General features: G+C 45.8%; 1 protein-coding gene across 1 annotated transcript; it reads left to right on the forward strand.

The window, feature by feature from the left end:
- Window positions 1-290: 290 nt before the first annotated feature.
- MS4A8 (membrane spanning 4-domains A8) lies at window positions 291-16544 on the forward strand. Its single transcript, XM_063095150.1, has 7 exons — window positions 291-334; window positions 4148-4361; window positions 6412-6534; window positions 10124-10183; window positions 11919-12053; window positions 16139-16252; window positions 16440-16544. Exons 1-7 carry the CDS (start codon window positions 291-293, stop codon window positions 16542-16544), a joined length of 795 nt encoding a protein of 264 aa, XP_062951220.1.
- Window positions 16545-26788: the final 10244 nt, after the last annotated feature.

The following is a 26788-nucleotide window of genomic DNA, read 5'->3' on the forward strand; positions in this document are numbered from 1 at the left end:
CCAGGAGAAGAGAGTTATGTGCAGAGGGTCACCTTGACAGAAGTTGTGATCTTTGGTCAAGGGACCTGCCAACTCTTGACAACACTGCAGAGAAGAAAGCTGAGCAAACATATGACTTTCCCTGTCTCTTTCAATCCTCTAACAGGGCAAGGGTGCTTGTTGACTAAATCCACAAAGATTAGTCCCCAGGGGCTAACGGAGAAGGATAGAGAAGAGATTTGGAAAGGCAGATGAAAGATAGCCCCACAACCCTCCTCTGCCCTGCTCTGTACCCTGGGAGGCTGACCGACATGGACTACGTCATCTACTGTGGCCTACTGATACGGGGACTGGGGTTCAACCCTGTTGAGGACTCTCTAAGAGACACATGAAACACACTTCAAAATTATTCTTGGGGGGGGATGTGGCAAGAAAGCTAGGGTAGTTATCCAGCATACCCATGTTTCATTGGTTAAGAAAAGTCCCTGAGGTATCAACTTTCCTACACTTTGGCCTGCCACACACCCAAGCATCCTCAGGAAAAGAGAGGCAGGAATTACCTGCAGGTATGGAAACTGTCTGAAGATGACCTCCAGAGTGGACCAAGAAGATATGGATGGACATCAACAGCATTTGCTGCAAAAGATTTGGACAAGAATCATCTCCCCTGTATGTCTCCAGTCCCTTCTAGGAAGTTGGCACCATTTCTATGAACTCAATAAAAAGGTGGAAAATTTTATCCTTTATAGTATTGGGTTAAATGTGGTCCCAAGGGGTCCATGTGAACTAGGGCTTAGTCACCTACATGTCCCTGATCAGATGCCTCTTATTATTTCTATCAGTATAAGTTGGTTCATGCCATCCATCTTTTCAAAAAGCTGTTCAGTTATTTTGTGGAGTTAGACAAATTAATGCTAAAGTTCATTTGGAAAAACAAACATGCAAGAATATAGAAAAATAATGGAAAAGAAAAAATTATAAGGGGGACTAGCCCAATAAAACATTAACGTATACTATAGAACCTCTCTAATTACAACATTATTGAAATAATCCATGAATAGACAAATAGACCAGTGGAACAGAAGAAAAAGACCAGACAGAGTTAGACCAAAAAGCATACAGAAATTTAGCATGTGACAAAAGTGGCATTTCGAATGCCACTGGAGTAAAGAACTATTTAATAAATTGTTCTGGGACGATTAGGTAGCCTTTTGGAAATATATATCCATATCTTGTATCATTCACAAGAATAAACTCTAAATGTATTAGGAATCAAAATGTAAAAAGTAAAACCATACCAGTACTAGGAAAAAACACAGGTGAATTTCTACTTAATCCTAGTGTTAGGAAACGCTTTCTAACAATAATTCAAAATCCATAGAGCACAAAGGATTGATAAATTTTACTACATAAAATGTTTTAATTTTTATGACCAAAAAAAACCATAAACAAAGTCAAAAAATACAGCCGTCAAACTTGGAGAAAATATACCACAGTTAGTTAATATCTCTTATATATAAAGAACTCCTAAAAACTTGCGGACAAAGATATAGAAATTTGAGGGGAAAATGGGCAAAGACACGATATCTAGCTCCAACTACCTTTCCATCCTTATTACTTGCAATATCCTCCACTATGAGACAACCAGAAGATGTCCTGTTGTCCTGTACCTTCTCTCCTCCAAGACTTTGCTCTCTTCTGTTCCCACTGCCTATAATAATGTTCTTTCTGTTGACCATCTTACAAAGTTCTAGCCATCCCATCAACTTCATTTGTTCAGTCAGTAAGCATTTATTGAGTGCCTATTATATGACAATAGGAATACAAAGGTGAATGTGCCATGGAGTATTCCATCGAGATGCCCGTTGCCTGATTTCTTATATGAAGACATACAAATGGCCAACAGAGCCATGAAAAAATGCTCAATATCACTAAGCACTAAAGAAATGCAAGTCAAAATCACACCAAGATATCATCTCATCCCATTTAGACTGCAACTATCAAAAAAGACAGAGAATAACAAATACTGGTGATGATACAGCTACACTGTATCTGGGATTATAAATTAGTGCAGCCATGATGAAAAATGGTATGGAGGTTCCTCAGACAACGACAGATAGAACTGCCAGATGATCCAGCAATCCCACTGCTAGGTATATACCCAAAGGAATGGAAATCATCATGTCGGAGGGACACCTGCACTCCCATGTTTATCACAGCTCTATTGAGTATAGCCAAGTTGTAGAACCAACCTAAATATCCATCAATGGACGACTGGATAAGGAAAATGTGGTACATATACACAATGGAACAGTACTCAGCCATAAAAAAGAATGAAATTCTGCCATTCACAGCAGCACAGATACGCTTGGAGAAAATTATGTTAAGTGAAATAAGCCCAGCACAGAAAGAGAAAGACCACATGTTCTCACTCATCAGTGGGAGCTAAAAAAAAAAAAAAAAAAAAAAAGGGAAAGACAGAGACCACAATCACAATAATTCATTGAACTTTCAAAAGGAGAGAACAGAACTGAGTCTACTAGAGGTGAGAAAGGAGGAAGGGGAAGGGAGGTTAGCAAGAAATTGGTAAGGAGCCACAAAGAAATGATTTCATTGTGTAACGTTGAACAAACTAATTATACTGAAAACTAAGTAAATAAGTAAAATTATTTTTTTTAAAAAAAGATGCTCATTGCCTAGAGGAGCAGCTCTTGTACATTTTGCCTGTGCAATTCACATAATGTATGTCATGGCTACATTGGATATCCTCCCATGGGTGGTTTCTGATTTTCTATAGGCTCTGACTTAGGTAAAAACAGGTCTAAATTGATGCAAGTCTTGTTTCACTTGCTGTGACTCCACCCCTTTTCTCATTGCAGTTTGTTGAGTTCAAACGCTACCTTCCTAGAAGTCTTCCCTAATCTTTTCAAATGCAACCCATCGTTCTCTCTGTTCTCATGTAGGAGGCAGGGGTGTCTCTCTACTGCGATGTTCGATGTTTGTGTTGTTCTGTCTTTCATTGCAGCTATGTACATATCCTGAGTGCCCAGATCCTTTCTGGGTCTCCCAGACTACCAAGCACAACCCTTTCTTCTCCACAGATACCATTAAACAGTTGTCAAATTGAACTGTATTTAATTGGCTCACTGGCCAAAACAGGAACTAAATATGGGTGGGGACGCTGAGCTCTAAGCAGCTGGTGACCTGGCCCGCATCCAGGAAAAAAGTGGAGGGGACTTTGGATCCTTCTAAACATATTAACCAGCTGGACCCAGTGCATTCATTCTCCCTGGGAAAAACAAGTTCCTTACAGCAAAGAACTGGGAACAGGATCAAGAGAGACTTGGCTGCTGGCAAAGCAAAGTGAGTATGCTTAATCTAGTGGTTTCTATGGATAACTGAGGGATGGTGATAAGGTATTTCTGATAAAAGAGATTTATAGTGAATCTGAGTGTGAGTAGAGAGGACATGGCAGGGGTCATTGTACTACCTTTATTGGGTCTGCTCCAAAAAAAAAAAGAGATGGGATGGATAGGAAAGAAAGGGGAGACGGAAGTAGGAAGAGAGGGAGGGAGGAAATAAGAAAGACAAAATAATTTTAAAACCATTCCAGAATTCATTAATAGTGTAGAAAATTGAGTGGTGTAAGAAACCCAATGGAGATTCCCTTGAGGATGACGATGCCCATTCAATTAATATTACATGAGGGGGACCTTGGAGAATTCATGTCCATTCTTCCACCCTCAGTTTTCTTTTCCAGAAAATGAGAAAATTGAACTCAGTATTCTCTAAGAGGTTTTCTAGTTCTGAAATTTTGTTATCAGATAAAACTAAAATATGCAAAGCACCAGGCTAAATACCATGAGAGATACAAAGATAAAAATACACAGTGCTTGCCTCCTTATAGCACTTAACCTCCTCTGGCCTTAGTTTTCTCACCTGTGAAACTAGGCAGGTGTGAGGTTTCAAAGACATAAATTTGTAAAGCATTGACCTCCTGGGCACCTCTTAAGTGCCCTGTGACTGCTATCTAATGTGATCTCTAAAATGGGATTAATAAACTCATAGGGATTGAGACACTCAAACGAGCTAGCCGAATCAAAAGTCCTTTTTAATTGTAAACACGAGTGCATATGTGAAGGACGACTCTATCACGTTTATTTTTTAGCAGCATGAGTTCGACAGGCCCCATGGCCAATTCCGTGTTTGTGGTGGCACCCCACAATGGTTATCCTGTGAGCCCGGGAGTCATGTCTCAGGTGCCCCTATATCCAAACAACCAGCCCCAAGGCCACCTAATTCCTGGAAACCCACCTGGTTTGGTGTCGAATGTGAATGAGCAGCCTGCCCAGAAAGCCTTGAAAGAAGGCAAAGCCTTAGGGGTAAGTGAGATTTCAATTTGCAGGCCAGGGGTCACATGGCTGGAGTTGGAGGAGGGGAAGGTTTGGAAAACAGAGAAACTCCAAATCCAGCAGGTGGTGTTGAAGCTGACGGGCTTTGCCAAACCCAGGTCTATTAGAGAGCTTGGCTGTGCAACATCACCAGGAGCCTTGGTATAGAGCCTTGTATTTTCTGATACAGGCATTTTGTGAAAGAGGGGGGGAAAGTGACAACAACAACAATAAAAAAAAAAAAAAAGCAGTGCGTTTGAACGTTGATCCTGTCACCAGCATCCATGTTGATCCATGTGGCCCCTGAAAGAAAAGTGGATCCAACAAGGCCAAGGTAGGCCACAAGGTGGAGTCGAAACCTGGTGTGATTGAATCAATAGGAAAAAAAGCAGGTTAGACAACCAACAAAGTAAGAGTTCACAACCATCCCTGAAAGGCTGTCCTTAGTGGGACTACAGAAATCTCATTTCACTGTGTAGCCAAATCATGACAAGCAGGATTCTGACGGAGACCACCCAAGCTCCAACTCTAGCTCCACCCTCTAATATTGCTCATGGGAGTGTAAGTTGATGCAACCTGTATGCAGGGCATTTGGATCTGTCAAATTTACAATATACCCAATGATTCCATTCCTGAGACTTTATCTTCCAGATATACCCGCACCCACAAAAAATGTGGTACATATGAGCTTATTCATTACAGCATGGTTTGTGATAAAGAAAGAAGGGAAACAACCAAAATATGCATTGATATAGTACTGGTTATCTCAATGTATTGTACCTCCAAAGAACGAAATGTAGTGGAGCTGTAAAAAGAACAAGGAAGCTCGTTACATAATGATATAGGCATACACTAAGATGTATCTTTAATGGGAGAAAGTAAGGGGCAGATGTTGTGTATAACTTGCTACCATTTGTGTAAATTTAAGGAAATAATATGTTTGTATGGGCTATCATGTTTGTAGTGTACATACATACATATATATATATACATGTTCGTATATATACGTGTGTGTGTATGTATGTATAGATACCATTTGTGCAAGAATCTGTGTTGGTTTCCCAGGGCTGCCATAACAAAGCCGCCACCATAAATTAGATGGCTTAGAACAACGGAAATGTATTGTCTCACACTTCTGGAAGCCAGAAGCTGGTAATCAAGGTGTGGTCAGGGCCACACTCCCTCTGAAGGCATTAGGGAAATATCAGCCCAGGCCCTTCTTCTTGGCTTGTGGCAGCATGACTTCAAGCTTTACATGACATTCTTGTTATAAGGACACTGGTCATATTGGATTAGGGGTCCACCCTACCCCAATGTGACTCATCTTAGCTAATTACATCTGTAACAATCCTTTTTCCAAATAAGGTCACATTCTGAGATTCTAAGGGTTAGGACTTTAACAATTAATTTGGTGGGCAGGAGGGGTTGGGGGGACACAATTCAACCCATAACAATATCCTAAAGAAATAAGAGAGGAGATCAAAGATTTACAAACAAGTTTGTTCATTGCAACATTATGTATAGTAGGAAAAAAACAGAAACAATCTTACCTGTCCAATATCTCCATTCCAACTACTCCATAGGATTGTATGATGGAATCTGAGCAGCCCTTAAAAAGCATACGTTTGAAGAATATTTAATACCATGGTGGCATGTTCATGATGAAATATTAAGTTAATAAAATACAGAGCCATTTTGTATTGTCAAGGTTATATTCGAAAAGAATAGGGCTGGCCGGTTAATTCAGTGGTTAGAGTATGGTGCCCATAACACCAAGGTTCGGCGTTGGATCCTTATACCAACCAGCCTCCAAAAACAAACAAACAAAAAGAATAATGGAAGGTTATACACCAAAATGTAAATGGTTGTTTTCTCCAGGTGGGGGGAAATTATGGGGAGTTTTTATTGCATTTGTACATTTTTTGTATTACTCTTTAGACATCCTTGTCTAAAACATTTTATTAAAATTAAAAGGTGGCTCAAAGGGAAGGCAGGATCTAGCCTCAGAAACAAAGGCTTCAGCTTGTGGTTTCCCCAACAGGTCGTCCAGATCCTGACCGGCCTGGTACACATCGGCCTTGGCTCCATCCTGGTGACGGTCCTCTCCGGGTACTATGTACCTATCTCATTCTATGGAGGCTTTCCCTTCTGGGGAGGCATCTGGGTGAGTAACTCGAGTCACCCTGCAAGGGAGTTCCCAGAAGGTGCCAGCTCGCTTAGGTTGTTCACCAGGCTCATTCGTTTGCTAAGGCTACTGTGATGAAGCACCACAGACGGGAGCTGAAACAATGGAAGTTTGTTATCTCACAATTCTGGGGCCAGAAACTTGAGATCAAAGTGTCCCCTGAGATCTTCCTCCTTGACTTGCAGATGGCCATCCCTCTGTGCCTGTCTGTGTCCTAAGCTCTTCCTGTAAGGACACCAGTCACCCTAATAACCTTATTTAACCTTTTTTACCTATTTAAACATCCTCACACATCTACCTGTGACTCAAATACAACTTTTTTCACAGGTAGTAAAACTCTAGAGTAATCTAGATGTCAGCCAAGTCACCCTATCCCATAAAATTTAAATAAAATAGCCTAGAGCTATCCCCCACCTCCAAATACAGTCACATTCTGAGGTACTGGGGGTTAGGACTTCAACATATGAATTTAGGGGGGCTGATGGGGGGGGACACAATTCAGCCCATAATATCAAGTTACAGCCCTGCAAGGTGGCACCCACTTGAAGGGGGCACCTTATCTAGTTCATCCATCCCAAAGATCAGGAAACATTTTTGTAGTTCTTCAACTTAGAGGTGATACATTTACTTAATTCACAAAAAAAGGCATCAACGTGTAAAAAGATGTGCTGGGAATAGCCCTCAATTGTTGTTCAACACAGGCCAACAAGCCTGAGCTTGAGGAGACATGCACTTTCACCAACGGTCAAGAGTGGCTTCCCAGTTATAGGACAGCAAGGGTCTGCATGCTTGAGCAATGAGAGCTCTTAATCTAGAGTCCATAGATGGGTTTTGGAGGGGAGGCCCCATTTGGGGAAAATATCTGGTATGTTAGATGTGCATTTTTTTTCTGGAAAGGTCCATAGCTTTCATCAGTTTCTCAGGGTGGTCTGTGACTCCATAGAAGGTTAAGAACATAGTCTTTCTCCCATCCAGTTTATTGCCTTTATGATTTTTTCTTCTCTCCCTAGTGCCTCCCCACCCCCCAGGCACACAACACTCCCTCCCTCTTCTCCCCTCTCCAACTACCTTTCTCCTTTTTCTCGCTTCTGTTACACAGTGTCTCCCCTGACTCACACACCTATCTATAGACCCAAATGCAACTTTTCTCACAGATAGCAAAACTCGGGAGTAACCTAGACGTCAGCCCAAGTCACCATAAAATTTAAATAACATAGCCTAGAGCTATCCCCCACCCCCACCCCACACAAGATCTGCAAAATGGCAGGCTTCGTGCTCTTGGGAGCATCTGTCTCTGAGGGCCTGCTCTCTCTTTTTCCCATCCACCGTTCATATCAAGATGCAGTCTTCCCTCCGCTCTGCACAGACCCAGACTTGGAACTCAGCCTCTTTTCCTCCCCCAACCACTCACAAGTCACCTGGGTCTGTATCTCTGGCCTTCGTGGAGTTTGGGACTGTGAAGAGGACTAACATCATGGCCCCCACAAACGGTTTGCTGTTGAGTGTTGGATTCTGCTGAGCATTTGTGAGCGTCAGGTGGTAGCCCTGGCCTCCCAGATGCCATCCTGGCCATGCCACTCCCACCAGGTCACTCAGGTCCCTTCAGCCCCTGCAAGCTTCCTCCCTTCTTTCTGCAGTGCAGTTGTGCTCTTTGCTGCCTTCTTGACTCCAGGACTATCTTTCTATTTCCCAAAGATCATTAACATCCTCTTCCAAAACAGAGGCCCATCTCCCTTGGCAACCCAGAAGTCCAGCCCCTTCTTCCCTTCCTTCCCATCAAGTCTCTATAAACGGAAGGGTGTAAAACTGAGATTTCTTTTTCCACTTATAAGAAAATATGGCATTCCCCTTGGAAGGCAGGAGAAGCTAGAATAAGTTTTTGTTGTAATAAGTATTTCTATTCCATAGCACGTGCATCTACCCCATATGAGAGGGAGTGTAAGGTGAGGGTTAAGAACACAGAGGCTAAAGTCAAGCTGCTTAGATTTGATTCCCAACTCTGCTACTTGGTGGATGACCTTGGGTGAGTTATTTAAAATCTCTAAGCCTCAGTCTTTTCATCTGTAAAATGGGAATAATAACAGTGCTTGATGGGCCATCGAGCAGTTAAGTAAGGCAAGATTTACAAAGCACTTCATGTGGTGAGGGGAAGGGAGCAATGGAGCATGACTGCTGGTGGGTATGGGGTTCCTTTTGGGGGTGATAAAAATGTTCTAAACTTAGACTGTGGTGATGTTTGTTCAACTCTATAAGTATTATTGGACTACTTATTATTTAAAATGGGTGAATTATATGGTATATGAATTATACTCATATCTCAATAAAGCCGTGTTTTAGTCCATTTTGTGTTGCTGTAACAGAAATACCTGAGACTGGGTAATTTATAAAGGAAAGAGGTTTATTTGGCTTATGATTCTGGGACAGCTGCATCAGGCATGGGCCTCAGACTGCTTCTATCATGGTGGAAAGTGGCAGGCAGCTGGTGGGTACAAGCAGATCACATGGCGAGAGGAAGCAAGAGAGAGAGAGAAGGTGCCAGGGTCTTTTTTAAGCAATGAGCTCTCGCGGGAACTAATAGAGCGAGAACTCACTCATTAATCCCCCCTCCCCCAGGGAGAGCATGAATCCATTCATGAGGGATCCGCCCCCATGACTCAATCAGTTTCCAACACTGCCACATTGGAGATCAAATTTCCACATGAGTTTTGGAGGGGACAACACATCCAGACTCCGTCAAGCCATTTAAAAAAAAAAAAAAAAACACTTTCTGTAGTGCTCAGCAAATGGTAGCTTTTATTAAATTATAGCTCATGCCTTTTAGACCACTGTTACTATGACATTGGGCAAAGGATGTCAGGTAATCCCGTCAGCCACAGTGCCTGCAGGACACCAGTGCTGAGGTGAAATGCACCCAGTCTATATCATCACCCTCATATTTGCTATTCAGCATCATGAAGGCACAGAATTTATCTGAGTAACTAAAAGGTACTCGTCCAGATATGTAGAGAAGCAAGGACTGATGTTGGGCTTATATCTAAAAGCAGCAGACACTGATAACCCCTTCCTTGTTCCCTCCGGAGCCCCCAAGCCTGACTAAGTCTTAATATAAGGATTGGAACACAACAAGGTGTAAATTGGGAAAATAAAAGACAAGGAAATAAGCTAACATTGATTAAGCATCTACTATGTGCAAGAAATACTAAATGTCAGATGCAGGGCATAAATTATCTCCTGACAATGATGCTTAAGGACGAGATATAAATCTTCCCATTTTTCAGATGAGGAAACAAAGACTTAGAGAAATTAATAACTTAGCCAAAATCATATGGGTTTCAAGCCAGAATTTAAAACCAGGGCTGCTTGATCCTAAAATCTGTGTTCATCCCACCTCACTGCCCTATCATGTGGTGCAAAACAGCTCATTCATTCTATTTACCATGTTGAGCTGATGGTCCCAGCAGAGGAACCTAGTGTGTGTGAGAAAATATGTGTGACCAGAATCACAGAAGCCTGAGAAAGGGCGCCCTAACCCCTGACCTCTTTCTAAACCCCCCATCTTCTGTTCCAGTTTATCATTTCAGGATCCCTCTCTGTGGCAGCAGAAAATCAGCCAAAGTCTTCTTGCCTGGTAAGTCACATTCTCAGATGAGCTCTCCCAACTACTGGATAGTGTCACAGGGGGAAATGAAGTTAACATACATCCTCGTCCTACCATAACCAGACACAGGGCACTCACACACATGCTTTCTTATATGTACAGGTCACATGAGCCTGGCCCTGGAGTCACAGTGGGAAAGACCCCAGAGGATGCAGAGGAGGGAAGAGGCAACACGGTCACCTTAGTTAAGACATCCCAGGGTGGAGAGAAGGAGAAAGAGAGAATAGCTTCCCTAAGAGGTCCTCACAGGAGGAGGCACAAAGCTCCCAGGGCCTCAGCACTCCCCTCCAGCAGGGCAAGGAGCCCAGCTTGCCTGCAGCACACAGAGCAGGTCTCCAGCCATTTCTGCAGGGAAGCCAAGAGAGGCTCGGGCACCAGCTTCCCCAATGGATCCAGCAACAGAGCTCTGAAAATCAACATGGATAAAGCTTTGTGCTCCCCTAACAACAGACCAAGAAGCTACCTCGATTCTCTCACAACCAGGTTATCTAGGGTAAGGGATGTCAGGGTGACCAGATCCCTACAGCTAGATGAGATCCATTTGAATACCTTCAAAGGGAAGCTCAAAATGTCTGCACATGTCCCACATGGCCCAAAATTGTAGGGCATATGATCTTATTGCATCGCAAGGCACGAGAACCGAGACTCCTGCCCTTCTCCTATGCAATAACTGGGTCGAGTGTTTCCTGTAGATTATTCATGAGAACTCCTGTCCCTTGACATCCTCAGTGAAGATGGTTAGGTGAACTTGTGAGCCTCTCTATTTATCGTCCCCTCTCTAGAAGATCCACAATCCTTGTTAAAGTCTCCAGGAAATCCTACAACAAAAATCTGTTTACCTTTTGTTCAACCCAGCCTTTTCCAAACCTAAATTACCCTAAAGCCTTTTTGCACAGAACACCTTATTCAATTAAGCTCGGCCTGAAGACACACTGGACTGTAACCTGATGTAACGTGCAAACAGTCTGTAACCTACTCTTGAAACAAGTAGCTGAGTCTCAGCCAATTACAGGCAGCCACCTGGTCAAAGCAAACACCCAGCTGCAACCAATCCAGCTGTTTCTGTACCTCATTTCCTTTCTCTGTATTTCACTTTACTTTTTCTGTCTAAACCTTAGTCAACCACGACGCAGTCCCAGAGTCGCCCTGAATCTATTCTGCCCGATTCGTGAATCATTTTTTGCTCAATTAAATTTAATTTGTCTGAAGTTTTTCTTTTAACAACCTCTTTACTTGCTGTAGAACGAGGGTTCCAGGAATTCACATTAAGAAATACTTTCTTTCTTTTTTTTTTTTTTTTTAAAGATGACCGGTAAGGGGATCTTAACCCTTGGCTTGGTGTTGTCAGCACCACGCTCAGCCAGTGAGCGAACCGGCCATCCCTATATGGGATCCGAACCTGTGGCCTTGGTGTTAGCAGCACCGCACTCTCCCGAGCGAGCCACAGGCCGGCCCCAAGAAATACTTTCTTTTGAGAAGTGTTATGCAGGTAGATGGTGATAATGTTTGCACAATATTATGAATGTAGTTAATACCACTGAACTGTAACACTTAAAAATGGTTAAGATGGTACATTTTATGTTATATATACATTAACACAATAAAAAAAAATGGGGGGAAAAAAGAAATACTTGGTGAGTCTCTGCTCGTCTCAGCTGTGATGGTTTTTCTCTCCCACCCCCCTGACCCTCTGTGTCTTCTTCAGCTGAATGGCAGCGTGGGCTTGAACATCGTCAGCGCAATCTGCTCTGCAGTTGGAATCATCCTCCTCGTCACAGACATAAGTATCATCAGCGCATATACCTACCCTGACTATTTTTCTCATGACACCTGGGGTCTGGTGAGTATCCCTCTCAACCAAAGATCCCCTGGACTGTGACTTAACTATGTTTAGAAAACTGCCCGAAAGGGCCTGACAACCGGGCTTCTTCACTGAGCACTGTAGGAAAAGGAGGTGCTATCAGAATCGGAACAAAGTGAAAAGTCCTTGACCGGCAGCTTGCTTATTTATTTATTTATTTATTTTATTAAACACACGTGTGGGGTACATGTTGATTTTCAGTAACCGTGTAGAATGTGTGCTGGTTAGGTCAGTGTAGTCAGCTTAGTCATCATCACAGGGCGCAATCAATCATTCTTTGTGTCTGTTGACCAATTCCTCATCAGCCCCCCTTACCCCCTCCCCTACCCCCCCCTTTTCCACCTCTAGTTTTCTAAAAGTTCAACGTATTACTGTGATTGTTGTTTCTTAGGTCACTTGACTTTTCTTAGTCTTGGTTTCTGCCTTTGTACAGCGGCACCTCCCTTATGACATTGTTGGGAGAATTAAATGCAGTCGTACACATAATGCCTCCCTTATGACATTGTTGGGAGAATTAAATGCAGTCGTACACATAATGCGTATGTACCCACCAACCAGCACCTCTACCCATAGTCTCCGCCTTCCTGCCCGTTACTATAGATAAGAGGTTAGCAAACTTTTTCTGTAAAGGGCCAGATAATAAGTATTTAAGTCTTTGCAGGCCATGTGGTCTCTGTCACAGCTGCAGCTGCCCTGTAGCAGCCTCAGAAAATAGTAAACAAATGAGCATGGCTGTGTTCTGATAAAACTTTTAGGCAGCAGGGAGGATTTGGCCTGTGAACCATAATTGGTCTACACTCACTGTCTCTAATCCTCTTCTCTCCTGGTCTCTCTGGAACCCGCTCTCATGACACTTGGAGCCTCGCTCTCCAGGGACCTGCTGTGCTGCACGTCCCCGTCATTCCTCCTGCCTGAAGCTCTTCCCTCGGCTCCCAGCCTCCACCCTTGCTGGCTGCTCCCCTCTGTCTCCTGTGCTGCTGCTTCTCTTTCCCGAGTCTCAAGCCCCATCCTTGGTCCTCTTCTGTGTCCTCTCTGTCCTCACCACCTCGTCAGTCTCACCCAGTCTGTGACATGAAACACTTTCTCTGTGACGATGACTCTCGAATGAGTAGCTCCTAATTCTCATGCCCACATGCAATCTCCAGGTTTCTCTTCCCGAACCTTCTCCACTCAGTTTTCCTCATTCCAGTCGGTGCAACCCCATCCTTCCAGTCGCTCAGGACAAACGCTTGGAGTGGTCACTGAGCCCTGCCTTTCACTCACACCGCACAGCCAGTTCCTAGGGGAGTCCTGTGGCTTCTACCTTCCACGTGCTTCCAGCATCCACACGTCTGCCCCGGGTCCTGCATCTCCACGCTGACCCGAGCCACCGTGTCTCTCGTCTCAGCCACGGGAACAGCCTCCCGCGGCTCGCCCTGCTCCCACCCTTGCCTCTTTGAACATCATTTCTCTGCTCCAAACCTTGCACTGCTGTCGTTTTACTGAGAAAAAAGGCCACATCCTTCCAGTGGCCTAAAGACGCCCACCCTCCAGTGCCGTCAACCCCTGCTCTGTGACATACTCTCTGGCTCTCACCCCGGGGGCCTCTCCAACATCCCTGATGTTCTCTCAGACACCCCAGGCCTGGAAGGTCCCATCTGAGTGGGTGCTCTTCCCCCAGATATCCTGAGGGCTCCCTCGTCCCCTTCCTCACCTCCTCCTGGTCGCTACTCAGTAACTACCTTCTCAGTGGGACCACCTGAACAACCCAGTGCCTTACCTGAAGTCACAAGCATCCACGCACACTGTCCCAGCATCGCTCCCTTTCCTCTGATCTACATTTGCCAACCTGAGCATCGTCTACGGCCCTGCACAGGTGACTTGTGTGTTACGTTTTGTGTTTAGTGCCCGCCTCCTCCCACCAGAGTATAAGCCTCTTAAGGACAGAGAGGTTTTCCTGCTTCATTCACTGCTGGACCTCAAGTACCACAACTGTGCCTGACACACATTTGACACGTCACGAATCCACTTTGTCAAAAATGCTCCAGCTGTGGTGTGCACTCAGTACACAGTAGCCACGAAGTGTTGTTGTGTCCTTTTCTCTCCAAGAGACCTGTAGACGTCTCTCTCCAAGATTTCTGAGAAAAGCCTCTCCCCAGAGAACCTAGTGACCATGTCATTTATCACAATCACCTTGACTTCCTCCCCTCCCAGAAGCATTTTATGGTTCCCAGTTGCTTCGGGATTAAAGTCCAGGTTCCTCAGCCAGGTGTGTCCTTCCAGGCATCTGGCTCCATCCCTCTGCGCCCATAGCAGCTCACCTCCCTTCCAGCCTCTCCCTCACCCTGACCTCCAGCTCCCCACATCCACTGGGACAGGCGGGCAGGAAGAGCATGTGGGGCTTTTCCTGCTGGGAAAGAACCACCCGAGGAGGCATGGAGGGCCCAGCGTGAGAAATTAGGGAGCAGAGAAAGGCTGGTTGAGGAGCCAAGGAGAGGGAGACAGGGGAGGGTAGGAGAGGCTAAGCCCCAGCGGCACAGCCAGTGCCCTGCAGAGGAGACGGCAGTCATTTTTGAGTCAGAAAACGTGGCTTCTCATCTCAGTTCTGCAAATGTGTGATCTCGGAGAGAGAACCCGCCCTGTGCCCAGCGCCCACCTCGCCTTCAGACCCCCGTCCTCCCACTGAGCATGGGGGGCGAGACTGCGCCAGAGCTGTGCAAAGAACGACTCAAGCAATGGAGGCCTCCAGGGCTCCAACAGCACCAATTATTTCCCTTCAAATAACACGTGTCTCACTGCTTGAGGGACCCCTTTTCCATGGAAGGTTCTACGTATAAAAAAATTTTTGTTCAAAAAAAAATTGGAAGGGACCTGCGTCATTTGGAGGGTCCTTCTCCTGTAAGCGGCTGTGACTTGTTGACGGGGACATCCTCACCCTGCCTTTCCCTCTGCGGGGACACCGCTCCCACCCCACCCTCTCTAAGTCCCCTCCTAAGAATCAATCTCCTTCTGCCCAGTGTCCTGACCTCTCTTTTGCTCCAGCATAGCTGGGACCCCTTCCGTGGGAACTCGAATTGTGCATGTCTGTGTCTGTCTCTCACTGGATTGTGGCTCTCGGGAGGCTTTTCTTAGCCACTTGCTAACTAGACAGCGAGGAGGAGGACAGGAGCTAAGGAGTAGCCTCTCCACACGGGAGGGTTCCCCCAGCAGCTGGCTGTCGCCAACGCTAGTTTTCTAAATCATAACAGGAAACATTTCTTTGGCCCTTTTGCTATCATATTTATTATCTCAGATAATTGGATCCCAAGTGGCAATTGGGGTCATCCCTCGACCTTTGCGATGAAATGGATTCTACTCAAACTCTCTTCCCAGTGCTGGGGAGACCCAGGCTCCTGGGTGCTCCTGGAGGACAGCACGGGGAGGCTCATAGTCCTCCTGGCCACCGCCTGCTGCTGCTCAAGCACTTCAATTTGGGGATCACTTCACTGATGCTTTTTCCCAAGGCAAAGGGACAGCCCCAATTCCTTCCCTCACGAAATGCCAGTGTCACGAGCCCAGAAGCTTGTCTCAGTAGCTGAAGGGACGGTGGAGGTTTACACCGAGCCCAGCAGACTACTGGTTCCTGAGGGCAGTTGTGAGGCCTCGTCTGTCCCGGGAGCCTCTGCTGCAGGCTGCACCTTCCTCGCAGCTCAGCTCCATCTTCCTCCCCCAGTCCCCTCGCTTTTCCCTCCGGGGCTTGTGCATCCCTCAGGTCCTGTTCCCTCCTGCACAGAGCAGGTTCGCTGTTTCACCTTCTGACTGCAGAGCGCAGCCTCTGCTCTCCTCCAGACCTGAGGCACCCATCGAGGGGATCCCCAACAATGACCCCCTTTCCCTCAGGGGAGCACTGGTAGTAAATAAGATGAACGTTCTTCTACACCCACACTTCATCCTCACAAAAACCTGGTGCACGATTGTCCCCATGTGACTGAGAGAGGGTTGGGGACTTCCCCGAAGCCACAGACATGGCCCAGCAGAGCCACTGTTGGAGCTCAGACGGCCGGACCCCAGCCCAGGCTCACGCCCTCCCGTACCTTCTGCTGCAGATCCCACAGCTGGCTATCTGTGGCATGCTGCTGGTCTTCTGCCTCCTGGAGTTCTTCACTGCATGTGTCTCTGCCCACTTTGGCTGCCAACTGGTCCGCAGACAATTCAACAATGTGAGTCCTGAGCCTCCTCAGTGGGTGAAAAGATGCCCCAAAGGGGGTGGAGCCTAGAGGGGTCTTCACTTCACGTTTCCGCTCCCTGCCCAGGAGCAGGAGGCGCCCGTGGTGTGTAAGGCCTCGGTCTGTGCCCGGCCTTCTCTCCCCCTTATTCATGTGCCTCCTGTGTGCCTGTGTTTTCCAGGTCACCGTGATCTACCCAAATCTCTACACAACAAACCCAGTGGTCATCCCAGAACCAGCAAACTTGCCGCCCTATTATTCCCATGATCTCCAAGGCTCCAGATAAGCAAAGCTAAAGATTCCAGAAGCACCTTTCACTGGGAACAAAAGAAGTCCTCTATTTTAGGGCTTCCATAACCCAGGTTCTTATTTTCCTGGCAAACTGAGGAAAATGTCTCTCCAGCCCCTTGATCCTGGACTTTATTCTTCCATTCAGCCTGGGAAATCGTGCTGTTCTGCTTTTAAAAAGCAGATAGGAACTTTAAATGGATTTAACACAGAGGCCCCCCTGAGGGCATGTGCACCTGTGTGCGTGTGGTCATCCACACATGGGGCCTTCGTGCACACACATCCGTGTGCTTCACTGAATGTGAGCAAATGGCTGGGAGGAACAAATATCTCAACACCCAATCATCACTCTTTCAATGATTCATTCACTTAATAAACATGTATTGAGCATTAGATGTGTTCAAGGCTCTTTCTGTGGCAGGAGGAAGGTGAACATTGGTGAACATGACATAGTCCTTGACCTCAAGGAGCTTCTGGCCTCAGGAGAGAGGACCCCATGTGAGCGAATTCACCAGCACGGGACAGTATGGGGGGATAGGCAGAGGGACACAGAGGTGGATGGGATTTATTCAGGCACAGAGACAGATGTGATTTATTTGGGCAGCAACACAGTGAGGCATGAGGAAAGCAGAGAACAAGCTTGGCTGAGGAACAACTTGTGAGCAGGGCATCCAGGCACAGGGAGGGCTTTTCAGTGTAATCAGGAAGCACACTCTTTGGAAGACCTCTGGAGACAGTGAGTCATCCACTAAGCTGCTCGGGCCTGTTCTGTGCTGATACCACCGGTGTGACAGGACTCGTGAGTGTACAATGTCTTCAGATCAGGAATCTTCCACAGTCATGAGGCTAGTACACCATCATTCATAAAAGGATAAGGACTGATTCCCAAGAGAGATGGTGGTGTCTATAACTTCTGTATTCACAGATGGTGTTAGATATTGTGATCCATGACGCTCAACTGGCATCCGAAAGGTTACCTTCTGATGAGTTATAGCAATAATCTCTGAAGTCCGGGTGCTGTCAAATTTGCCTTTGCTGAATTTCTCCCCCAGTTCTCCATATGCTGAAGACACTGCTCCCACCAAAGTCACCAGTGCCCTCCAATTTGCAAAGCCCAGTGGTCTTTTTCTGACCTCATCTTACTTGACTTCTTCAGGATTTGATGCAACAAACCACTCTCTCCTTAAAACACCATCTGCTGGTTCTGGTCCAGCTTCTGCAGATGTTCCTCCTCCTCTCCTGTAGGAGCGACTTTTTCTCCTCTTGTGCCTCCGGTATGGCGTTGTCCTTGGCCTGCTTCTCAGACAATGCACTCGAGCCCATCTCTTGGAGCTGTTAAGAGATTGACATGTGCTCATCAGTGCTGGAAGGTGCTGCCAAGGGGTTATACCAGTCAGACCCTAGGTCCCAGGTCTCGCATTCCTCCAACTTTGAATTTCTTCTGAAATAGGCCATCCTATTTCCTGGTTGGTGTGCCTGCCACCTGGTAAGCTAAAGTGCCACTTCCATAGGGGAAGCCGTCTGAGGCTCTGTGCGAGATAGGAAAAACCAAAATCTTCCCTCCTCTCACACTCAACACGTCTAGTCACCAAAGCCTGTGGGGATTTTTCCCACACTGACCAATTCTACAGTGAACACTAACTGGATGTCCTATAATTCAGTTCAATTCTGACACTCTCCACCTAGAGTGAGAGTCAGCCCCCACAGGTTAAGGTCTCAGTTCCACAAGTTCACCCCCACTCCAGGTGCCAATTACAAGCCTGGGCTCTGAAACTTCTGGCCAACTGGTTATAAATTAGAGGTTCCCACCATCTCCTCTTCTGATTCAATTGCTAGAGGGGCTCACAGAACTCAGGAAAGAGCTTTACTTACAATTACTGTTTTTTTATAAAGGATATTACAAAGGGTACAGATGAACAGCCAGATGGAAGAGATGCATAGTGCAAGCATGGGACTCCCCTGGCCTCTAGGCACCCCACGCTCCTGGTGTTCAGCAATCCAGAAGCTCTCTGAGCCCTGTAGTCTAGGGCTTTTTACAGAGACTTCATCACACAGGAATGACTGATTAGGAACTCAGTTGCCAGCCCCCCCCTTCCCAGAGGGTGGGGGCTGGGACTGAAAGTTCCAAGCTTCTACCCGTTGCTTGGTCTTGATGATGACCAGTCCCCATCCAGGAGCGCACAAAGAGTCAACTCAGGAGGACAAAAGGTGCTCCTGTCACTCAGAAAATTCCAAGGGATTAGGAGCTTTGTGTTAGGAGCTGGGGTCAAAGACCAAATATTAGAACAAAGACATACCTAGCATCCCTTTTGCTCAGGAAAATGCAAGAGTTTTAGGAGCTCTGTGCCAGGAACTGGGGCAGAGATCAAATACATGTATTTATTATGTCACAGGTTCCTACAGCCACAACCTCCAGGGAAAAGCATCCTGTGGTGGGAGCCAGGGAGGGGGGTGCACAATGTGATCCTCCAGTGATGACATTGAATTAACCTTGAGAATTTTTTTGTCTTGCCTGAAAAAAAATTAGATTTTTGTATTGTGACTAAAAAAATTTTTTTTTAAAAGAATTGTGGCTTTATTTTTTTCAGTAGCCAATTCACACTCAAAGCATTCACACCTCCTCCAACCTCCCTGAGCAGTTTGGCACATTACACTGGGAAACTGTGTTTAGTCTTGAAAGGCACATTGCAATGTCTGGGGGTCTGTCTATCAAGGAAAGACAGCACCTCCCCAGGACTGCCATCCCAATGCCGTGCTGTGACCTACGCCCCCTGCCCTTTCCTTCCCAGGACTCTTGCTGCCTGCAGTCTGTCCCATCCCATCATGTGGATGCACCAGCTGCTGTGGGCAATTTGAGCCTCCTGGGCACAGACACGATGGCTTCACCAGCTCCCAGCTCTCCAGCCTGGCCCAGGATAAGCCTCAGTACAAAGCGGCTACTTGCCGGGAATATTTGCTAGAATAAAAATTATCATATTCCTTACAGAAAAGAAAGCCAACATATCCATCCACTGAGTCATTTGGCAATAAGCAGTGCCTACTGCATGCCAGGTGTGGGCTAAACAGTGGTGCATAAACAGATGTAGTCCCTGCCCTCCTGGGATGGCGTGCCAGTGTGGGAGCCAGGCAAGTCACAGGGTCACCTAAGTGAAGAAAAGTGGGATGAGAGACACAAATGGGCCGTTCATATAGACAGTGCTGGGGAGGGGGAGGAGGGGATAGAGTTTTAGAAGAAAAGGCCTCTGTAAAGAAAGGCTGGTTAACCCCGGACGTGTAGGATGGGAAGCAGCTAACCACACGGAACGTGCAGTGAGACCATCGGCCACAGAGGACGCTTGTGCAGAGCTGCTCAGGCAGGAAGGAGCTCGGAATGTTCAGGAACTGAAAGAGCATGGAATTCAGCTGGGGAGACGAGAAGGTCTCAGGTGGGGCTGGAAAAGCAGGCAGCGGCCACAGGAAGGGTTTGGGTTTTATTCTAGGGCTGAAAGCCATCGGATGATTTTAAGCAGGAGAGAGATGTAACCTGTTATTTAAAGATCACCCTGCCTGCTTTGCAGGCAAAGGATCAGAGGAGAGGGAAGGCAGGAAACGGGGAGACCTGGAGGACCCTTAGTGATAGTCCAGGACAGAGCTTGGCACACTAAGGCCTGTGGGCCAAATGCAGCCCACCTCCTGTTTTTGTAAGTAAAGTTTTAGTGGAACATAGCCATGCCCATTTGTTTACCTATTGTCCCTGGCTGCTTTTGCACTACAACAGCAGAGTTTGGTAGCATGATGGAGACCACGCAGCCAGCAAAGCCTAAAATGTTTACTATGTTGCCCTTTACAGAAAGGGTGTTTGGGTTTTTGTGTGTTTTTCTTGTTGTTGTTTTACTGTAACATAGTTGATTGTACGTATCTGTGAGTTACAGAGTTGAATACCAAATACCTTTGTGCAATATGTGATGTAGAAATCAGGATAATTAGTATATTCAACAATATACAACATAACCATTCTTCGTGGCCCTTTACTAATTCCTCTCTTAACTGCCTTCTCCCTTTCCCACGTCCGGTAACCTCAGCAGAAAATGTTTTTCCACCCCAGAGATTGGTGATAATGGTGATGATAAAGTCACTGTCCTTTGTGTTCCAGAATCAGGATGTTCCAAGTCACTTGCTCACAGTGGGGATGAAATGGCTGTGATCCACCCTTCCTCTCCTGACCTTGATGATTAGAGACTCTCCTGGTGAAACAATTAACTGGAATCTGTAAACCTGCAGCCAAGGTTAGGGAAGTGCACAGAGAGGTAGGTGCTCTGTAAATGTCTGTGGAATGCCTGGAGTAGGGGTGACAGTGGAAACACAGAGGCAGATTTGGGATATGGTTTGCAGGTGAAAACCTGAGAGCTCATGGATGGGTCAGACTGTGTACAGGGGGCTGAGGAAGAGGGGGAAATTGAAGACAATGTCAAGGTTTCTGGTTCAAGTAACTGGGTGACAGTCATTTACTGAGATGGGAAGGGCTGGAGGAGGTAAAGGTGTCAGAAGAAACACAAAGATTTTAGTAATATTTCCCTCAAGAACTTATAGGAGCATAGAATTTCAGAGGTGGCCAAGAACTTAAAGACTGTATAACCATTTGATGCTTGAATGTCCCCTATGATTTCCCCTAGACCTACACTATCAGCACCCCCTGGGAGCCTGTTAGACATGCACATTCTTTGGCCCCACCCAGACCTACCAAATTATAAACTGCAGAGGGGCCCAGCAGCGTTTTCACAAACCTGTCAGGTGATTCCCACGCACACTCAAGTGAGATTACCACTGCTCGAGGTGTCTTCTCAATTGACTGTTTTTTCTTATTCTGAGCATCTTCTGATATGATGGTGTATATTATGATGGTATCTCCAAAGACAGCCCATGCCATCCCTAGAAAACTACTGAAAAGCTCTTCCTAAGAATGAATTAAGTCAAAGTGGAAATCCAGACAAGACACACAGAAGATTTTTAAATAACTGAAACACAAACCCCTTCATCTTTAGGCTTGAGGAATCCGAATATTGGGTAAGATTCACTCCCAGCCTATTCATTTCCTACCAGTCTCTCCCCCTTTCCACCCACATAAGGTTATTTAATGTCGGGTGCACTTTTTATATCTCATAAAGTTAAATCAACAAGCAGGAGTTAACAGAGGCAACGCAGATGCAGAGGGCAATAAAGTCAGGAGCAGTGTGATTAGACTTCACCCAGGAAAGAGGGCAATAAAATCCCATAAAGGAAAACCCACTGGGCCAGTCAAAAGAGCATCACATGTGGTCGAAGAAGGCTCCGCACCCTCTCCTGCTGAACTCTGCCAGTGTGCTTAGCACAGGGATGTAGGTGCTCAGTAAATACTTGTTGACTGAACCCAATCTTCTGAAAAAAAATAAAATAAAATAATAATAATAATAATAATAATATTTATTGAGTCCTTAATATCTGCCAAGCTAATGTGGTCAATCCGCTTTCTCCTGCATTATCTTATTTTATTTTCAAACAATACAAAGTGGCATTATCTATGCCTTAGGAATAAGAAATATGAACATGAAAAATCTGTGGTTCAGAGAGGCTATTTGCTCTAGTCCACAGTGCTGGTAATTGGTGGAAGAAATTTGGGGGGAATTTCCTCCAGAGCTCATGTTCTTTTACCACCTCATCTTGTCATGTCTACAGTGCTGGCCACAGGACAAAAAGAAAGCTCATGATGGTGGTGGTGATGATGATGGAATCATCCCGTGTGTACCAGGACCATGAGATTCAAGCTACTTGTTCACAGTGAAATGATTTGGCTGTAATCCACCTGCCTGCTCTTGCTCTTGATGATCAGAGCCTCCTCTGGTGAAACCAACTAAGATGGAATCTGTAAGCCGACAACCATGCTTAGGGGAAGGGCTTTATTCAAGGCAAATAGGCTTTGACAAGCAATAAAAAAGGGTAGAGTAAATAAATGTCAACACTGCTGCAAACACCAAGCTCTAATGGGACTAGGTTACAGATTTCAGCAAATTTTATTCAACAAAACACAAACACAGACCAGCCAGGAAATAAACCAGATGATAAATACATAAACATGTGATAATGAGTATTTCCTCCACCAACCATCAGCCCCATACGTAGAGGGACAAAAGCCAATAGGGCAGAGGAAGGTGTGGGGTTGGGGGGTGGAGGGGAGCGGGAATAGAGACATGCCTGTGAATGTCATCCTCAGAGACCTCCTTTCTCACTGAATATAAGGAAATTAGTCTTCCTCTCCCTCGGTGATCTCTTCTTCCACCCTCCCTCAGTCATTCACTCCCATCGTCACACCTTGACCTGGTCATTTCCACACTGCACTCCCCCCATAATCTGTTTCAACATCCCTCTCTCTAACTGCCACCTCCTAATTTTCCAGCTTGATGCCCCAAATCTGACAGTTCTCAGCTCCAACAGGACCTACAACCCATCAATCTCCCACTTTTCACTATCTCTACTTCCTTCCCCTTACTCAATTTAGACTCTATGGTTCGTCCCTATAATCACTGTTTGCAAATATTCTCAACTCCTCTCACCTCACTCTGCTTTGTCTGAAAATTGCAACCAGGGTTTAATCCAACCACCTGACTATTTAGTGTCTAGCACGTGTGTTTTATTTCCCTAGTCTACATTCTCTCCCAACATCTGGACAACTATTTCACATCTTATCTTCTCTGCAAACCCCAACACCTTCCCCCTAATTATCACTCTCACCTAATGATCTTGCTTCCTGTTTCCCTGAGAAATTGAATGTGTTCAGAAGAAAACCACAGGCCCTGACCACCATTAGATCCTCTGCACTCATAGCCTGCTTCCCCTCTAATGACTACAGAGGAAGCATCAGGCTCCTTCCACCCGGCCCCGGACACCATTCTCTCATCTACTCACTCTTTCCTAAGTCATAGTTTTTCATGATCTACTGAATTATTCCCAACAACACCCAAACATGCTGTAATTTCTTCCCTCTGGAAAATGAAACCCTCTTCTGACCCCAGAAACAACTAGAGATGCTGCCATGCTTCTCTACACCTCTATTACAGAAAAAATCACCTCAACACAATCGTCTGCTTGCTATCTGCAGTTCCTCTCCTCCCATCTCTCTTGAACTCGCTCTACTCAGGCTCGTACTACCACCTGCTCACCAAACCACTCTTTGTCACGTCACAGTGACCCCCACATTGCTGAGTCCAGTGGCTGGTTCTCAGGCCTTGTTCTCCATGACTTAGCAGCAGCACTTAGTTCAGCTGGTCATGCCCTGTCCCTTGACACTCTTCTTTGCTTGGCATCCACAACCCCCACATTGACAAAATCTTCTGGCTTCTCCCCTGTGTGGTTTTTCCTCCTCAAAATCCTTTGCCCATTCCCCCTCTTCTCCCTGAGCTGAAACACTGGAATGTTTCAGGACTCAAGTCCTTGAGTCTCTTCTCTTTATCTGTGTTCACCGCCCCAATGATCTGATCCAGGCTGCTGGCTTTAAATACCACCTTTATGCTGATGACTCCACAATTCATATCTGCAGCCCGATCTCTTCCGTGATCTTGCTTACGTACCTACTCACCATGTCCACCTGGGTTTGTCATGGGTTTCTCATATTTAACCTATTCAAACCCAAACTCTGGTTCTTCCCACAGTCTTCCCCCTCTTCCGGGCAACCCCATCCTTCCAGATGCTCAAACCAAAACCATGGGCATGATCTTTGATTCCTCGCTTTCTCCCATCCAATCTGCCAGGAAATTTTGTTGGCTCTACCTTCAAAATATGTTCAGAACGACCACTTCACACATACCACCCTAGCTTAAGCCACCAGCTTTCCCCACCTGGATTATAGCAATAGTCTCTTAAGGTTCTCCCAGTTTTTGCCCTTCCCATGCTAAATCCAGTAGTCAGATTTAATTTTCATGTAACGGAAATCTAACCGTGTCACTCCTCTGCTCAACAGCCACCAATAAAGCTTTCCAATGCCTTCAGAGTCAAACACCGAGTCCTTCAAATGATGTACAAGTCCCTACAGTATCAGCTCTCCTTTTACATCTCTGATCTCACCTCCCTCTGGCTACTCTCTTCCTGCTCAGCACGACCCCAGCCTCACCAGCTGTCCCCACCTCAGGAAGGCCTTTCCACCCCAGTTCCTTCTGCCAGGAATGCTCCTTCCCTATGTACCACAAGGCTCCCTCCTTTACCACTTCAGTCTCTGCTCAGATGTAACCTTCTTTGCGAGGTTTTCCCTGGTCACCTATTTAAAACTGCAAACCTCCCACCAGCTAGCCATGCACTACTGCTCCCTTTCTAGTCTTATTTTTTCCATAGTACTTTTTTTTATCATATGAGATACTATATATTTTTTACCTATGCATTTGTTATCAGTATCCCCCAGCTAAAATATAAATTCCACAAATTCAAGGCTATATTTTTCCTATTTTATTAACTAACGTATTCCAAGAATCAAAAACAATGTTTGGTTCATAGTAGGTCCTCAATAAGTATTTACTGAATTAATTAAAAAATAAATCTAGTCCCAGCTACTCACTGGGATACTGAAAACCAAGATTACTGAAGAGGCAAAGACTGGACCCAAGTCCCCTGGGCCCGGTGCTCCTTGCACATCTCTGGCTGTGCTGCAGGTAGAGGTCAGGGAGTCTAGACTGCTCAGACCACTCCCCAGAAGAGCTTGCAAGCACTAAAGCAGACTCAGGTTGAGTCAGACCTGAAAAACGTATAAAAAACATTTTGTTTAAATGGAAAGGTATTTTGATGAACCAAAAGAGCTGGCTGTTTAAAGAGCCACCTGACCTTCTGTCCTACAGGGAGAGAATTCAGTACCTTCCTCTGGTGCCAAGGAGATGTGTTGGGCTCCAACATAACCAAATCCTTAATGGGAGAAGAACCTGGGTCTACACTAGCATTTCTCAAAGTATGATCCACAGACCCCTGAGGGCTCTTGATCTGTCAAGGTCCCGTTCAGCTGCACAATCCCTCTTCCCACAATGTTCAAATCCCAGGCCTACAGCCAGCCTGTCAATGGCTCCTGTCTTGAATTCACCAACTTCAGACACCTCTTCACTCACTCATCAGACACCAAGCACTTGCCTCTGCAGCTAACACCCAGATGCACCCCTTGGGGATAAGTGGCTCACAGGGAAGGAGGTGCCTATACACAGAGAGGTTCACATAAAATGCCATGGAAGCTTGTAGAGGGAGCATGCATTTGTTTTTTTCAAGTGGCAGCAGATATCCTTAGGGGACAACTATCTTTGGATCTTTGGGGGTATGAGAAATGAAGCCCTCCTCCTACCCCAAGGAATGGTCAGGATGGAGAGGGCGAAACATGGAGAGCTCCTTGTTCTGCACAATAATGTGGGAAGAATCTGGAGATTCTGGGGGTGGCCCTACAGGGGCAGAGGAGGCCCTGGAATGGGAAGAAAAGGGAAGAGAGGGGAGGAAGGCCGGGGTCCTGGAAAGGGCTTCGTCAACATTCTCTGTGGCAGGAACAGGCAACGGGCTAAGATCAGAGACATCCAATTCTCGATTTTAAGTTAATTTCTCTGTTTTGCTGCACTGCTACCTTTGCCAAATCCTCTGGCCTCCACTTTTAGTAAAATTCTGCAAAAGAATTGCTTTCTGTGAGTCAGGCTTTGGGAAGTCAAGGAAGGGAGATCTTTTAATTTCCTAGGGCTGCATAACAAAGTACCACAGACTGGCTGGCTTATCAATTAAATTTGTTGTCTCACGGTTCTGGAGGCTAGAAGTCTGAAGCCAAGATGTCAGCAGACCTGAAGCCTTCTAGGCACTTTGAGGGAAAATCTGTTCTGTGCCTCTCTCCTGGCTTCTGGTGGTTTGGGACAGTATCTGGCTTGTGGATGTATCACCTCGATTTCTGCCTTCATGTTCACACAGTGTTCTTGTTCTGTTCGTATCTGACTGTGTCCAGATTTCCCCTTTTTACAAGGACACTGGATTAGGATCCACCCTAATAACTCATTTGCACTTAAATACTTTTGTAATGACCCTATCTCCAAGTAACAGTCTGAGGTTCTGGATAAGGGTTAGGACTCCAATATATCTTTCGTGGGGAGACCCATTTCAACCTATAACAGGAGCTGTGTTCCGTGACTGAGTTCATGGGGGGTGGACAAACAGCTATAAAAGGTGAGATGTGAGTGAGATCAGGAATGTACAGGAAGCAGGGAATTGGAGCAAGAGGTGACTAAGAAA

The sequence above is a fragment of the Cynocephalus volans genome, chromosome 4, assembly GCF_027409185.1.
Source record: "Cynocephalus volans isolate mCynVol1 chromosome 4, mCynVol1.pri, whole genome shotgun sequence".
NCBI lineage: Eukaryota > Metazoa > Chordata > Mammalia > Dermoptera > Cynocephalidae > Cynocephalus > Cynocephalus volans.